This window comes from Onychomys torridus, chromosome 2 (assembly GCF_903995425.1).
Source record: "Onychomys torridus chromosome 2, mOncTor1.1, whole genome shotgun sequence".
Taxonomy (NCBI): domain Eukaryota; kingdom Metazoa; phylum Chordata; class Mammalia; order Rodentia; family Cricetidae; genus Onychomys; species Onychomys torridus.
Window position 1 is genome coordinate 111,741,211 of NC_050444.1, and position 17,353 is coordinate 111,758,563.

At 38.9% G+C, this 17,353-nt stretch overlaps 1 protein-coding gene across 6 annotated transcripts in view; it reads right to left on the minus strand.

The window, feature by feature from the left end:
- Positions 1–677: 677 nt before the first annotated feature.
- The window catches only part of Mysm1 (Myb like, SWIRM and MPN domains 1), a 39,744-nt gene continuing 23,068 nt past the window's right edge, over positions 678–17,353 (minus strand). For 4 of the 6 annotated variants that reach the window (XM_036177766.1, XM_036177764.1, XM_036177760.1 and 1 more), the window contains 10 exons: positions 16,090–16,178; positions 12,491–12,545; positions 12,120–12,170; positions 11,101–11,175; positions 10,437–10,625; positions 9,212–9,344; positions 5,632–5,737; positions 5,402–5,459; positions 4,091–4,259; positions 2,828–2,949 (listed from right to left, as the gene is read on the minus strand). In XM_036177766.1, the coding sequence (XP_036033659.1) occupies positions 4,101–4,259; positions 5,402–5,459; positions 5,632–5,737; positions 9,212–9,344; positions 10,437–10,625; positions 11,101–11,175; positions 12,120–12,170; positions 12,491–12,545; positions 16,090–16,178 (915 nt within the window). In that variant the 3' untranslated portion in view covers positions 2,828–2,949; positions 4,091–4,100. Of the gene's footprint in view, positions 1,755–2,827; positions 2,950–4,090; positions 4,260–5,401; positions 5,460–5,631; positions 5,738–9,211; positions 9,345–10,436; positions 10,626–11,100; positions 11,176–12,119; positions 12,171–12,490; positions 12,546–16,089; positions 16,179–17,353 lie in introns of those variants that run through there. The other 2 variants (XM_036177761.1, XM_036177763.1) reach the window with 2 other exon arrangements.

Genomic DNA, 17,353 nt, shown 5'->3' on the forward strand with positions numbered 1-17,353 from the left:
CTAACTGTGATTTTTTTCTGGGTATATTACAAAATATATGAAGTCATAAGAGCATTATTAAAGAATAGGAAAGTGGAGATGCAGATCAAATGTCTTATGTTAAGTTTGTTAATGCTGATAAGAGTACATGTTTATCAAAATGTGTGCTTTTCTTTGTGCATCTGTGGAAGTACTTTCTTCATGCCATACCACATGGCACCATTAAAGTCTCTCGGTGGTAGAGATGAAAGAAGAAAAAAGAAAATCTGGTCGACCAGCTCAAGTGGGATGTCTGCTGATGACATACAAGTGTGTGGGACAAGCAGGAGGTCAATTAGGTGGCTTTTGCTGGCACAGGACGGAGCAGCACTCTTGGGCATATTGGTTCTATCAGCTTTTCCACTGCACTCAAACCCAGCAATATACACAGTAAAAAGCATGACAGCTTGAGCTGGCATGCTGAGGCTGACATTTTCTTTGTCCTAAAAATTGAAGAGGCTGAATGTGCTTGCAGTCTGCCTGTCACAGACTTCACCTACTCCTCAGCCTGGGAGGAGGAACATTCTGGGGAGAAGCCTGAGCCAGTCCTAAACAACTGCAGGGAAATCTGACTGGGTCTATTTATCACTTTCAGCAAATGATATAAAGATCTTATACCGGGTTGGGGATTTAGCTCAGTGGTAGAGTGCTTGCCTAGCAAGCACAAGGCCCTGGGTTCGATCCTCAGCTCAAAAACAAAAAAAATCTTATACCTATGAGCTGTGAGAATGGATGAATAAAAGGGCCTGAGATGAAAGGGAAGAAATAAAGGGACCTCACCCTATGAGGCAGGGCACAAGCTGTCAAAGTAGGCACCAGAATAAAAACATCTATCTATCTACTAACGTCTAACTACTGTCTCCCCACCTCCACTCCCCAGTCTCTGTCCCTCTCTCCCAAGAATGAACGGTGCTAAGCAATACCCTGAGTTCTGGCTAGGATGGGAAAGAATGTAGTTCAGATGGCTAGGCCCGTGAGAATAGAAACAGTGCTACTGGGTTGAGTGACAACAGATAACCTAGAGGTGGTGGGAAGGAGACAGAGAACACTAACCACATTTTCCAGCACCTTCTGAATACAGACAAGGCAACCCATGCATAAGGCACAGTGTCTCAGATTTCCAGGGCATATAACAAACATTTTACTTAATTTTATTAGTAAAAATAATCCAAGTTTTAGATTAAAGGAATATTTTAATTCAAAATATGAATATTGTCATTTAACACAAACACAATTATAAAATATAAATTTAAGTTTTTTATGGAAGGGGTCCAAGTATGCAAAAGTGCTCATGAGCTGTGAACTAGAAATGGGAGCTCTGGGCCATTTAAAAGGACTGGAGAAGAATGGTTCAAGGTTAAATGATGGCCTGATTTTGCTTTCTTGAGTATTATTTTTGAAGAACACTGTCTAATAATATAGAAGTACCATTATTAAATTTCCTTATAAAATCAGAACAGGAAACAAATTAAAATCATTATTTTACAGTTGTGTCCGCCAAAAAGACAGAACTTGGGATGAAGGGTCTCAGGTATCTCCAGTCCTCCATCTCTACACACACTGTTTCCTAAAGGGCTTTTCTTTAGGAGCCTGCTTCATCAACTTCTGTGTTACATGCCTCCTTAGTTCCAGACTCATCTGTGCTTCTTTAAGGCCTTGGCTCTAACTATTCTCAGGAAGTCAAGGTTGGCAAGGCCAGCATAGGAGTCATCTGCAGTTGCCAAAGCATGTTGACACTATGACAAGAGAAAAAGAAAGCCACATGGAGAACAGACAGGAGACAAACGATAAATCGTTATGCTGTTAACACTGGTCAGGAAAGCCAGGTGGTGGTAGCACACACCTTTTAATCACAGCACTAGGGAGGCAGAGACAGGTGGATCTCTGTGAATTCAAGGCCAGCCTTGTCTACAGAGCGAGTTCCAGGACAGCTAGGGCTATACAAACACTGTCTTGAAAAACCACACCCAACCCTCAAACAAAACAAAACAAAACAAAAAAACCCCAAAACAACCAAAAACACAACTGGTAAAGAATTTAATTCCTGTGTGAAGTACTTTCTTAACAGTAGGTTTGATATATCTGTGCTTTGTATATATACTTCTCTATACTTGGAAGTATTTCATAAGATGAATTATAAATGTATTCTATAGACAGAAAAATAGACCCTCAAATAGTTGCTTAAAACTTTGTGTTCTCAGGGCCCTACACTCTGCCTCTTGCCATCTTTTAAGTCCTTACAATTTAGCTTAGGGGAGTACCTATCATTACCCACAGGCCTGTGAAAAACCCATATTTGACAAAGAACTTCTAACAACTCAACAACATTCTAGGGTAACACCAATCAAGAAAGTTAATCAACATCCGCTCCTAGGTCCATTCCAACAGCCTATGAAAACGCAGGTAAGGAGGAAGGGGGGCATGAAAGAGTGAGGTGCTGTCGACTTTCGTCACCTTCTGGGCTTGAAGAAACACCAAGTTATACAATTCAGCTCTCTCAATTTCAACTGAGACACCTGGATTTCAGACATGTGACTGTGACCAGGTCACATACCAAAGCTGGTACAAATTGGGTTGAGAGCTCAGGATTCCTGATTTTTTGCTTTGGGAGTTTGTATATTTCCAGACATCAAGGTGATTTTACAAAGTATGTTTCATTGTTCATATTAAATGTATACAGGGAAATGGAAGAACTACTAGTTTTCTTTAAAAAATACACATTAATTTTGGAACTGTACAATCTTAAAATGAAGTTCCAGAGAAGCAACCTAAAAAAAAAAAAAAAAAAAAAAAAAAAATCAGAGCTGGAATAACACTGGAGGCCCAGAGACAGCCAACTCTGTTTCTTCAAGTCACACAGCCCAAATCAGTTTCAGGCCACCTAAGACCATGAGGCCACTCCATCCAGTGCTGCCCTCTTCTTTGCTACAACTGCAACGACAACAAAAAAGGAAAAGTCTTAACTCAGTTTCAAGGTAACAAAACTGTGCCTGGACGGTGGGCAAATAGCAGTTCTCCAGCTAACAGAAATACACCAGCTGGTCCTCTCCATGAAAGTTTACTAGCCTTCATTTCTTACTCCGAGAGTATGAAACTAGCTTAAATATGTAAAATGCCAGATGGCATCTCTTTGTTTCTAAAACTCCAACATCTGATTTAAGCTTTATTGTGATTTGTTTCTTTCTCTTGACAGCAGGGAAAAAAGCTAGGTGGAGGGTTACATTGCCAAGTCCAGGTCAATAACATTTTATCACACTACTGTAATTAGAGTTGGAGCTACTGATTTCACTTGTGCAATCATCTACTGCTGAAATCACTGAGAAGGCTGACTATGTACAGAACTACTCACTAAAACTAAAGCAAATACACAGGACTGAAAACTGGTTATTCTCCCCTTTGTTCTCTTGTCTGAATGTTTAAAGATCCTCTCCCTATGCCCGTGTTGACACTCTATAGCATGCTGTTAGATTTAGTAGTCAGACGTTTTCAACATTAACTCACACCACACATAAGCTGTATATCCAAATAACAAACACAAATCTCACCACCAGAGCATATGGAAAGAAAATAAGTATTTCTAATGAGATAAGATGCCAAAATGAAAAAGAGAATACTTCAGAGAAGAAGGAAAACTTAGACACAGTCTACTGATCAAGCTAGATACACAGTAAAGCTGATCACTGCTCAAGCTTTCATAGTCTATTACATTGCTTAACATAGATAAGAACTCTTGATTACTACTCCATGAGAACCAGCCTATCTTTCTTCCTTTTCCCATTATTTATGTGGAAAAGTTTAGAATTTTATGGATTAAAAGAAAAAAAAAAGTTATGCCGGGCGGTGGTGGCACACACCTTTAATCCCAGCACTCAGACAGAGGCAGGCGGATCTTTGTGAGTTCGAGGCCAGCCTGGACTACAGAGTGAGATCCAGGAAAGGTGCAGCTACACAGAGAAACCCTGTCTCGAAAAACAAAAAAAAAACAAAAAAAAAAAAAAAAAGAAAAAGTTATATTCCTTTAAAAAAATTCAATTATTTAGTGGCATGCCAAGATTAAAACAGAACGTCTTACTTTTAAATAATTATAAGAATGACTCCTTTGTACTGTTCTCTTCAGCCGGTCCATTTTCTTCCTTGCTTTTGTAATTGGAAAGGAACAAATTTTCTATTTGAGTCAAGAATTCCTCAGCAATGAAGCAGTTGTTTACTTTGCTTAGTGTTTTCCTTAGACACTCCAAAAGCTAGTTGAAAAGAAAAGTTTTATATTTAAATACTTAAGTGTTAAGAGGGCTTGCATAACTATTACAATTTCTTCTTAATCCTCAGATTTCTTAATTCTCAAAGGAGAGACACTGTTCTCAACAATCTCAGCCTGGAATCACTGCTGAAGGTTAAGTTTAGCCCCCTTACAACTCCATAGGACACAAACATATGCAAGCAATGCTCTCTACTTTGGACAAATCTAGGATTTTTGCCCCTTTGGCAGTTAACATTTACCAAGCCCATCTCTAAAGACTCAGAAACGGCAAGAACAAGGAAGCACATCCCGTGGGTCTAGGGATGAAGTACAGTGCCTGGTGACCACATGCACAGCTCAGAATTGAGTGAGCCCCAGCCCCAAAATCAAGCAGAGAAAAGAGACAGAGAAGGGGAATGAAAAAAGAACTAAGTATATAGTTCTCTACCAGTTTTATTGGAGATGCACATATTGATCTTTCAACAGTATATAGCAAAAGGTAGCAAAAAGAACTTAATATATTCACTTTTTCAGAATATCCTCAAATGGCTAATACAAAACTAGAGTGTTGACAATCTATTCATCTTACCAGGAGTATGTATGTGTATGTGTGTATGGGGGGGGGGGTGCTTGGGGAACCTAAATCCTTATTTTCCAAGGACAAAGAGCACAATGACCACTTAAACGTAAATTAGATTTATACTGTATTTTTAAAAAATGGCCAGGGGGCTGGAGAGATGGCTCAGAGGTTAAGAGCGCCAACTGCTCTTCCAGAGGTCCTGAGTTCAATTCCCAGCAACCACATGGTAGCTCACAACCATCTGTAATGAGATCTGGTATGCTCTTCTGTGTACATAATAAATAAATAAAGGGAAACATAGTACTTATGAATTTTAAAGAAAGATTAAAGGTTCTTCATTGTACACAATAGTAACCCCACTAAGAAATGTATCAGTCAACAATGACAAATGCATTCTAAAATAGTATTATTTCTATGTATAAGCTCAGCCAATAAAACACATTAATTTTACAAAGTAAATCAATAAAGGAAACAGAAAATGTATCCACAGTACAGTGAAAAACACACCAAGAACACCAGCTTTGGAATCTGAGTAATGAAACCAATTAAAACTGAAGGCAGCTTACTTTCTGCAAACAAGTTAGGTCAGAATCCCGGCGGAAGATTTTATCCATGGGGACACTGCTGTAGGAAGACGTGAAAAGAAACCGATGAGACAGACACACAACTGGTTGCTAGGAGACTGTCACTGATGCCAGATATTAGGATTCTGTATTAAATCTAGGTTTTGCTTTCTCTGATTCAATTTAATGAGAAAGACTGTAAATGTGGGGCCATCACAAACCAAGGCACATACCTATGAGAAAGCCTGTATTTTTCAATTATCCATCTTGTCTTTTCAAACACTAATTCCCATTGTGGTTCTTCTAACATCTGTTGGACTTCAAATTTGTAAGGTAAACCTAGAGAAGTGTAAAGAGGCACATTTTCATCAACTAGTTCTCCAATCTCCTTTTCCAACAGCTCTGTGAAAAACACCATCCAAGGCAGGATGGCAGCTCATTTATTATTCTAAGCGGAAAGGGCAGTATCAGCAACAAATTAGGACTGTTCTCGGCAAAGCAAGGCATGGCACCTTCCTAGTATACAAGTCATCAAGCCCATGGCAATGTGGCCTCAGCAGGCGGCATTCCTGTTAAAACTGAGGAAACTACAGGCGTTCAGACTGCAGTTCTCCCCAGTGGCTGTCTCCTGCCTCTGCTAGTCTCTCCACAAACATGTGCTGTCTATACTTTGCTAACTACTTGTGGGGGTGTCTTCTACAACTTTCTGGAGTTCACTTTGAAATAAGCTGGCAGTCTGTTCTTTGGTAGCTTAGTTGCCTCACCTCCATCATGTTCACACAAGTTTGCCAGGACCAGGCTGTGTGTCTCTCCTCTGGGCCACTAAAGGATAGCAACTGGGCTTAACTGATTTGTTTCCCATCTTTTAGCAACTATCTTCCTTCACAGTCTTGAGTTATATTCTAAATAAAACACTACTGTTTTGTATATTTTACCTACTATTTTGGTTGCTTCAAAAAAGTCGTTATTACTTCATTTTGGCCAGAAACAGTATTACTTAAGTTTGAAATTATTAAATTCTAGTGAATTAAATTGTGAATAGTCACATGTACCCAGTATCAAATAACTGTATTAGATATGATCAGAATAGAGACTCATGACAAACCCAGAAGACAGATCTGACTTAAAGTGAAGACAAGTTTATTGTGATGCTTTCTGGTTAAGGTAAAGAATTTTATGTGAATTATGTGCTGTACTCAGCAGGGCACTCTGGACTACTACTGATAGTATTTATTCAATAAAAATTCATAGTGCTGATTAGCTGGTACTAAGGATATACAAATAATAAATAAATTGCATTAAAAGCCAAAGTGGCCATTAAGCAGAAAAAGTAATGCAGATTTATAAAAAAACAAACAGTCAACCGAGCTGAGAAGATTTTTACCAAGGATAGGGCATCAAAGAAAGATGATTAAGAATAAAGAGAAATTAATTATTAAGCAAACATTTATTTAGAATCCACTTTATGCCAGGCTGCATGCTGGAAGTGGGATAGAAAAATGAGTACAGTATGATGTGTCAAAGATGTCATGATTCATCAAGGAAGGGATTGTTGCAAATGTAGTTCACATAGAACTACAACCAGAAAAAAATCTGAGTCTACAACCACTTCCTTACAAAGTTCCCTCCCTGCCTATGGTGATATTTTATTTGTGCTGAAATGTGATTTTATTTGTATGTTAATAAATAAAGTTGCCTGGGGGTCAGGGCTAATAGCAAGCCATAGCAAGAGCCAGGCGGTGGTGGCGCACACCTTTAATCCCAATCCCATGACAGACAGATCTCTGTGTGTTCAAGGATATAATAGCCAGCATGGAGACACACACCTTTAATCTCAATACCAACCATAGAAGACCTAGAGGTCTGTATAGACAGTCAGTGACGAGGTCATGTGGTTGGGTTTACAACCAATGAGAAGGCAGAATAGAAAGTCAATAAAAAGACAGATACACAGGAAGTAGGTCTCTTTCTGAGGGGAAGGACGACAGTGGCAGCTAAGGGTAAGAAAGTCTGTTTTAAGTCTCAGCTCTCAGCTACTGCTCTGACCTTGGGCTTTTAACTCTGCTTTTGGCTCTGTGTTTCTTATTTAATAAGACGGTTACCTCTACACTGCCTTTCTTAGTCTGCTGTGGAACAGCCACAAGGAGATACACATCCCAGAGAAACCAAGTAGGGTAGTTGGCTACGTCAAACTAATTCTTTCTTGAGACAGATGTGCTGTGAGCCACAGAAATATGAAGCCGGAACTCACCTGGCACTGACAAGGCTGACCCATTAGAGCCAGGGGCTCTGGTGGAGGCTGAGTTTGGTGATATTGGCTTTTGAATGTATTAGCTCTTTCCTGCAGTGAATTTCCTGTGTGCTATTGTAGCCTTCCTATTCGATTCTTTCTTCAAGAACTTCTAACAGTGTGACTGACTTGATCATTTATTGGGCACAACTTCCCCTCCCCTATACATGTGGGGTATATGGACAACATCCCCCAGCTATGTGTGAAAAATAGTCACACAGTCAAAACCTGTTTCCCACAACTAGGTCTTTTGTTCCTTTCTCCAACATAAACTTAGAGGTCTGTCTTCCTGCAATTATCTTCATTGGCAGGCATTTGGTCAGTGTTAAGTGTCTAGGCAAAAATATCTCATTTGAGACATTCTCGGATATCCAAGGACATAGTATTATAACATGTCTGAATTTGTGGATTCACAGCCTTTAGATAGACAAGGAACAAGCATGTCCTGGGCTCAACCCGCCAGTAGATAGGAAAGTGCTGCCCTAAGCTAACCTCGCACTAACAAAACCTTAACTCCTTTTCCTGCCACCTTGGTTTATTTAGCTTATTATCTAACTACACTTAGGAATGCAGTATTACATATGGATTCCCGTTTTCCCTTCTTAGATTTCCCTAACTGATTTAAGGTCTCTCTCCCTCTCATTTGACCCTGTTCCCTCTAAGAGTTCACTGAGGCTTTTACAAGTCACCCCCTCCTTGTTTTATGACCCTGAAAGAATTCAAGCCTTGTGACCTTGCTTTGGCCAGAGCTGAGTGTATGAGTGTATGTGTATACAAATGGTAAACTTCAGAGACTTGGGGAAGAACTACGATAGAACAAAGAGAGCAGCAGAAAAAAGTATAGAGAATCAGGCAAGAGAGGAGCTAAGTATGAGAGCTGAAAAGAAGAGTACGGGGAGAACTTAGAACAATAAAGTGAATGGACTGAGAGCACGGTGTGCGTAGATTCTTTGGATATCCCTAAGATTAGAATCCCAGCTGGTTGTTAAGATTCTTCCATGGACCCTGGAAGTTATTTGGGGCTGGACCTCTCTCATTACAGACGGGACTCAGGAGATCTGAAGTCAACTTGTCTTTGGGAACTATGATACTCGGGAGGTAATGGGAAGCTGGGCTATGTTTTTTTTTTCTTCCTTATTTGCATACCACAGCAGAGAAAGCAAGATTGCATTTATGAAAACATTTTTCTGAGAACTGTTTTGTGTTCTACAAGGTCTCCAGTGCCCAGTATATACACACGTCCTAGGCATGCAATGTTCACAGTGCTTAGCATGTACACTGCCTGTGCAACACAATGTCTCCAGCGCTCAGCAGATACACTGCCTGCTCTAACATTTCTCCACATTTCTATCCTTTTATCTAAGGCATGGTAACACCAGAATGAAAGGAAAGAGGTTGGTTTAACTAGTTGGCGTGCAATGAGTCCTTGGTTGATAGACACTTTCTCATCAAATAGTTTTACAGTTATAAGTTCTTTGATTTGAGGTTAGGAATAGTAAGAAGTTATTATTGCTGAAACTTACGATAGGCACCGTCAGGGCTAACTTCTTCACTTATAACCAAGCAGGTAATCTGGGAATATGGTAAAGGATTACTTCGATTATATGGACTAACAATCATTCCAATGAACTTTGCTCCTCCTCTGGAGAAGTAACTCTACAATGAAAAGAAAAGTTTAATTAATTTCAACTATCAAGGCTCTAATTGATAGTTAATTGGAGAAAAGATAACAAAAAGAGCCCTATCCAAACAGCAGCAACTGAACGAATTGCCTTATGTACTCATTTCAGGCCCAAACTGCTTACTTTCATCAGAGATGATCTTTAAAAAAACATACAGCACGGCGAGGGAGAAGACTTAGTATGCAAGAGAAGTTATGCAAGCAGGACGACCAGGTCTCCCCTATTCAGCATCCACATAAGCCTGCTGTAATCAGTTATATGCACCTGTAATTTGTAGCCTAAGTGCTGGGGAAGGGGGTGGGAAGACAGGAGGACTGCTGGGTACCAGTCAAGCTACAGGTTCTGGGAGAAATCCCATTTCATGGGAATAAAATGGAAAGTGACAGAAGAGGACAGCAAATGTTCTCCTCTGGCTCATGTGCAAATACATGAGTGTGCACCTCACCTCCCAAACGTACAAAATTAAAAACAAAAAACAACACAAGTGCCACATATATTAGTTGGGTGTGGTGGTACACATCTATCTCAGTATTCAAGAGGCTGAGATAGGAGAGTGGAGAGTTACCACAAGTTCCAGGCCAATCAAGGCCCACAGAGTAATAGTCTTTGTCAAACAAAACCTGTACCACAAATGTGTTTACATACTATAATACCAAATCATTTGACTGTAATTCTTATTAACAAGGTGATAACAAATAGCTACCTACATAGAAAATACACATTAAACGTAACAGTGAATAAAAATACAACTTGTTTTTTACAAAGAGATGTATCAATCCTTCCAACTATTCCAGTTATAATAAGTCTTGTCCTGCTTTTTTCTGGCAGTTTTTAAGGGCTCTAGGAGCTTGTCCATACTAAAACAAACAAAACAAAAAAACTGTCTATACTGTTGACTTTCCAAATACTTACCAATGTAATAGGAAAAAAAGCAAGTTATTTCAAAATTGCAGATGTAAAAACTCTTAGTATAAAGCTAAAAATAACAGATGTTTTACTTCACAGAAATCAACAGGAGGATGTGTAATAATTTATAAAATGTAGGTATATAATAGTATAAACACACCTGGTATTTGGCTTGTGTGTCAATGTCTCGTAAAGACGGATTAGGATCAAATGCAGGATGAGAATGGTACCACCCAATAACACTGTAGCCTCTAAGAGCCAAGGTTTCTGAGGCCTGCGTTTGTGATACAGGATCCATCTCACATTGTAGTCCTGTACTCAGACTGTTACATGGTTCTGCTGCAAACACCTGTAAAGGATTATTCTCACATGTTTATAGTGAAATCCTATCAATTCTATTCCTTGCTAAAGAAACTCCAAAAGTGTGACTGTAGGCTACGAACTTAGGTAGCATTTTTCTAATCTAAAAGGCATGATAACGGTTAGTTTCCATGTTGCACCATTAACACCTACCCAAAGGCATTTTCAACAATTTCTGTTACATATGAAAATAATTTCAGAATGAAAGCACTAGAATACAATACTGCCCTTAGTTGTAGCTTTTTACTGGTAAAGGTAGTAAGTAGCCAAGGCTAGCAGAATCCTCTCTCTTGATAGGAAACAGATGCTCAGTAAATAGAATGCTAAGTCACTTCTGAATACATAATTTCCTATACATGTATACTCTCATACATACAGATAAAATCAGTATTTTCTGGGTTCCATAAAATATTTGGTATGGCACCAAGACTTGGTAACTGAAATGTTTGAAAAGTAAGACTTACTTCAACAGTTTTCTCAGCTTCTGAGTATCTTCCTCCTAACAGCCCAATCACCTCTGCCATAGAGACATGAGCATGCTAAAAGAAAGAGGACAGACTCAGACCAAGTCCACACTTGCAGTCAACAAAGAATCATAGAACAGTGCTGCAGAACAGCAACTGCACTGCTCTGAATAGAGAGGCACAGCAGGGAGCTGGCAGCTGGGCTCTAAGCATCTGGCTCAGACTCCACACCCTTTTCCTTTCGGCTACCTAGGAAGCTTTGAAGCACACAGTAGAAGATGGAACTGTAGTGGGCAGCCTTTCCAGCTTTGACCTGGAAGTACCACCCCCATTGAGGCTTCAGTAACTGTCACGCCTATAAGACCGAGCTGAGACAGGACCCCTGAAGACCCAAGATCCGGATGTGCCGGCTCTCTTGGTTCCTGGATCCTGGATCCTGGACACTGGAGGTAGACCAAGCAGAGTTCTCCAGAGAACACCACTGGACTGAGCTTCACCTTTCCCAGACTCTGTAACCTATCCCTTCACTTGTAAGTTACCCCACAAAATAAACCCCCTTTTAACTATGTGGAGTTGCCTTAATACTTCTACCAATCTCCACTTAAAAAGAAAGATATCAACTGCATTCAAAGGACACAGAGTGAGTCACTCTAGAACCTTCTGTAGAAAATGACCTGAAACACAACTGTCAGAGGGTCTACAGGCAATACACCCAAGGAGCCTCCACAGTTTAGATGTAGTGGCGTTTCAGTCATCTGGGCAGCAGACATGAGATATTAGAAACTGGTCAGAGGTTAAGAATGGTAGACAATCTGCAAAACTCATAGAAATTAATTTTTTTCTAAAATATGGAAACATACACTTGTCTGGCTTTCCTTCAAAAGAATTAGAATCCTTATAAAGAAAATAGTTAAAATCTGAAATATAAGTCTTCCATTTTCTCTTAGGCCTACAAAAAATGAATAAAGGAAATACAAGAACAGAAATCAGAATAACTAAGCACAACAGGTTATCCTTACCAAATCCATTATTAAAAGTGCTTCTGAAGCTACTTTCACCTGAAATGGCTCCTGAAATATAAAAGGGGGATAGCATAAATACTGAGATTTTTGTTCTCCCCAGTTGGAATATCCACCCTTTTCTCCTTACCCACCCCACCAAGTTCTCATCATTAATCAAAGTTCAGGACAAATGAGACTTAAAATCAACTAAGCTCCAAAGCCCCAGCAGGAAACTGCTCTTCCCTCTCATTTTCTGCCTGACTCATTCACCTTACTAGACCCTGCCATGTCCAATCCATTCATACACATGCCTCACACACACAGATAAAGAGTAAGTAATTCCCATCCAATGAGGGCATTATTTGTGATTACTCATCGATAACAAGTACCTGCTTTTCTTCACTGAAAAAATTACAAGGTATCAGTTGGAAGGGATCAAGTGAGCTGAAAAAGAAAAAAAAATTAATCACTAATTTGAAAAATTAGCAATAATATAAACCCAAACTTTTGCCTGTATGAAAAAATATTAGAGTAAGAGAATCCCTTGTAAGGAGCTACACATTCTTTTAGATCTGACAGAGAGCAAGAAGTCTGGGACAAAGTAACTCTGCTGTTTTATTTTCCTTTAGCAACTGAAGGAGCTGGTGAGCAGACACAGCTCTTCAACTGAAAGGAGATATCAAAAGTTCAGGGGAAACAACTATTTCCCCAACATGAGACCCGACAGAAGCTCAGGTAAGAAGTTTCTCAAAACAGCTTGCCAGGCTAAGTGTTGTGATGTACATCTTGAATCCCACACTCATGAGGCAAGGGCCAGCCAGGGATCTACACTGAGACTGTCTCAAAGGAAACACATGGGCACCAACACTTACCAGTATCGTAGTAGGTCACTACAGTGGGGACTGAACAAATAGCTGTTAGATTAAGGAGTAACTAACAAGTCTATCAAACAGATTAAAGCAAACAGAAAGGCCTATGATATTACTTCAAAATGTAAAGAGATAGAAAGGGAAATCTAAGCAAGGCCAGATACAAAAGTGTGTGCAAACCAGAAAAAAGACTAAGTAAAGTTTTGACCACTAAAAACTGAATTTTGAAGAAAACAGAATAATTTTTTAAATTTAGTATTATTTTCAGATTTATAAAATTTTACTTCATATGTATCAGTGTTTTGCCTGAATGTAGATATGTATATGTGTGTCTGGTACCCACAACAGTCCAAAGAGGACATCAGAACCCTTGGAACTAGAGTTATGGGTATTTGTGAGCCACCATGTTGGTGCTGGGAACTGAACCCAGGTCCTTTGCAAGAGTAAGTGCTCCTAATCACTGAGCTGTATCTCCAGGTATCAGAAGAATGTTTATGCAAAGAAAAGCAATCAGAAATGTTTCTATTAACACAACTTGGAAAGAGTAGCATATGGAACTGCCATCTGACAAGAGTCTATAAGGCTATTTTGTTTTATTAGGCCCAAAACATGTAAGAATTTAAGAAACGGAATAAAGATAAAAGATCTTTAAATTAAATGAATAAGAAGAAAGGTTGGTGAGTTGGGACATGTTTGTAATTCCAGCACTTGGGAGGTAGAAGCAAGAGGATCCATGGTTAAGGTCATCCTTAGCTATACCTCAAGTTTGGGGTCACTCTGGGACATATCAGACTCTGTATCAAAACAAACCAAACAAAATGTTTTCGAGCTGGAGAAATGGCTTGAAGATTAAGAGCACTGGCTGCTCTTGCAGAAGACGAAGGTCCGTGCTGGAGAGATGGCTCAGAGGTTAAGAGCACTGGCTGCTCTTCCAGAGGCCCTGAGTTCAATTCCCAGCAACGGCATGGTGACTCACAACCATTTGTAGTGAGATCTGGTGCCCTCTTCTGTCCTGCAGGCATACATGCAGGCAGAACACTGTATACATAATAAATAAATATTAAAAAAAAAAAAAAAAAGACGACGAAGACGAAGGTTTGATTTCCAATGCCCACATGGTAGCTCACAACCATCTGTGACTCCAGTTCCAGGGGATCCAACACTCACTATCTAGCTTCCAAGGTATCAGGCATGCACCTACATATATGTAGGTAAAACAGCAATACACATAAAAAGCAAATAAATAATAACAATGCAGACTGAGACAGATTGCAAATGTGGAAATGATGTTGAAGAGAGAATAGTCTGAAGAATGTGTGTGAACTTAACCTGTACAAACAGGAGCAGGTTGACATTTCTTTCTTGAAGGGTTGCTGAGGATGGCTACATACACTTAATGGACAAAACACAAACAGTAGATATTGGAAACAGAGGTATTAGATACTGATTACAGATAAAATTCTAGAAAAGCAAAAATGATAGATGATCAATATTAATGGTCATGAAAAATATATGTCACAATAAGTAAAGTGTACTGTCAGTTTTGGTGGGAATGATTTGTTGCAAACTAGACACTACCATTTTAAAATCTGAGTTTTAAGCAAGATATCTACGATTTGCATGTGATAAGAGCATATGGGTTAACCGTGTTAAAGTATATCAGATGACTGAATAATGATTTCCGAGGCTTTTTCCAGTAGACCTTTTCATTTGGTGATGAATAGTAGAAAAGTGACTTTACTGCAATGCAGATGAGTCAATGCTAACAGTACAAAGATGCGTGGATTTAAAAGGTTCCTGGCAAGACAAAACAGCTTAAAAATCACAATTAAGCTAAATTTCACACACAGACTCAGAAAATAAAATGTATGAATCCTGGAAGAAGTCTGGGCTTTTTAATGATTTTTAACTTAGTCCACTTGCCCTCCAGGGTAAGGTTAAATTTCCATTTTTGAGAAGAAACAGTCAATGTGCTGAGTTACACTCCCAGGTCTAAGGATTCCTGGGCTTAATCAGTTTCCACACTAGGCAGCATGAGCAAATACTACATGGCCACTTCTTTGTCACCCAGTTTTCTTTTTTGTTATTTTGTCTTTTTTTTTTCCCAGAGCTGAGGACCGAACCCAGGGCCTCACCCCAACCCTGTCACCCAGTTTTCTTAAGGGTAAAACGGGCATGATGCTCGCACTGCAAAGGATTATGTGCACATAATTAAAAAAAAAAAGTACTTAAAACACAGCAAGCAATATTAGCTGTTTTAATTAGTTTCTAAGTAAGGAACCAAGTCCTAACAAGGAAATACAACTACTACAGTATTTCTTAATATATTGCTTTGAAAAGTGATAGGCGAAAACTAAAGTCTACTTGATGGGGCTGCAGAAACTAAGATGCCTAGAAAAATCAAGGAATTCAATGTACTCAAACATTTTACAAATTAAAAATTTCAGATTATATCACATTAAAAACAAGAAACTTCAAAACAACTTGTGAAAATTCAGCAAGAAAAAGAGATTGTTTGACCATGTCTAGGGTTGAAGGACTTCTTTTATACACAGGCCCCCTAGGTAATCCCCAAAACTCAACGAGCCAGAACTCTGAAATACCAGTTCAAAGTTCTCAAACTGATAATCAGTGAAATAAAGTAATTTAAAAAATAATTCCAAAATGTGATCAGTAACTTTTCAATTAAAAAATGGTAAATGGGTAAGGTGATGGCTCAGTGGTTAAGTGCTCACCTTGAAAGCATGAAAACCTGAGTTTGGAGTTTCAGGAATTCATGCAAATCCTGGGTGAGCATGGTAGCCCACCTGTAATTTCAGTCTCCATAGCAAGCTGGCTAGGAAGACCAACCATATCTACAAGCTTTGGGTTTGATAAAGAGACTATACCTCAATAAATAAGGTGTGAGGACAAAGGACGTTCCTGACATCAACCTCAGGCTCACACATGCGTGTGTACTCAAACACTCTCTCTCTTGCACACACAAGGAAAAAAGAAAAGTATTTTACCTCGTATATATTATACAAAGTATCTAATGAAGCTATCAGTTATTTTTTCATATATTTTTCTAACCATGTGTGGTAAGTTAAGAAAATACATTCTATAACATAACACTCTACCTTTTTGGTAGTTTGGAAACTTTTGAAGACTTAATAGGTTTGCACTTTTCCTCTTCTCTTCTTTTTGCCAACTCCTCAGCAGACAGATGCTAAAACAAAACAGCCAATCAAAGGGTTCATCAGCTACTGATGCAGAAGAAATCAAAACAGTTATGGACATGTGAGAACAAGATCAACCAAGTCAGTATGCATTGTTTCCTTGCTACTAATAAATCTTGAGCAATAACTTTTAAAATTATGTCAAAATATACGGCCTTATCAAAATGAAAATGTGTTTCTTCTCCAGACTTGCCCATTTTAATCAAGGGTATCAGTCATCAAGTTTCAAAAAACTCCATGTCTTTATTCCTCATTTCTAGTTTCAAGGGCTCAGATGGCTGAATTTCCTTTTATAACTTAAGACACCACCATGCAATGATCAAGAATGCAGATTCCAAAGGCTGAAAGGGAAGTTCGGTGGTAAAGTATACTTTGTCTAGCATGCATGAGGTTTCCTCTCTGGCACCATGGAAGTGAGATGCGTCAACATCATAAAATTCTGGAGCGGAAATGTATGGCTCTATTCATTATCAGCTGAGAGACCACGTCGAGCTCTGAAGCTTCCACACTTCAGTTTCTTCATCTTTAGAAAACAAGTAATAACAGCAGCAATAACTGTCATGGTGTACTGTGAAGTTAATCATGTAATGTTCATAATCTAGTACTTTCTACTACCACCCCTACACTCCAATTGAACAAACTATGCACCTTTCCCAGAATATTAATAATTTTCCTGTATCTGTACCTTTGCTTGTGTAATTCCCCCAGCCTAGAATGCTTCCATCTATATTTTGAGATGATTCTTCTCCTGATCCTTTGGTTCAAACTCTTTCCTCATCACACTCTTTGGGAGTACCTCATATTCTTAGACCAACCTTATGGGAAGGAACCATGTATTACTTATTAATATGTCAATAAGAGTACTGGGTGTAAGGTTAGGGACAGGAAAGGGAGGAGAAGAGGCAGGAGAAAGGTAACATTTATTGAGTACCTTGTCCAAGTAAGCTTACTGAATAACTAATATTAGGACCTTAATATACTTTATCTCATTTTTTTTAAAATCCTTTCAGAGAATTAAAATTTGAGATTTAGTGCAGTTAAGTAGCTACTTGAGATAAGAAAGCTAAAAAATATATATTTATACCTTCTTTCCACTCTACTACACTAATTACCTACAACAAATTCTGTATGTAAACACATGTGTGCATGTGTATATATATACATA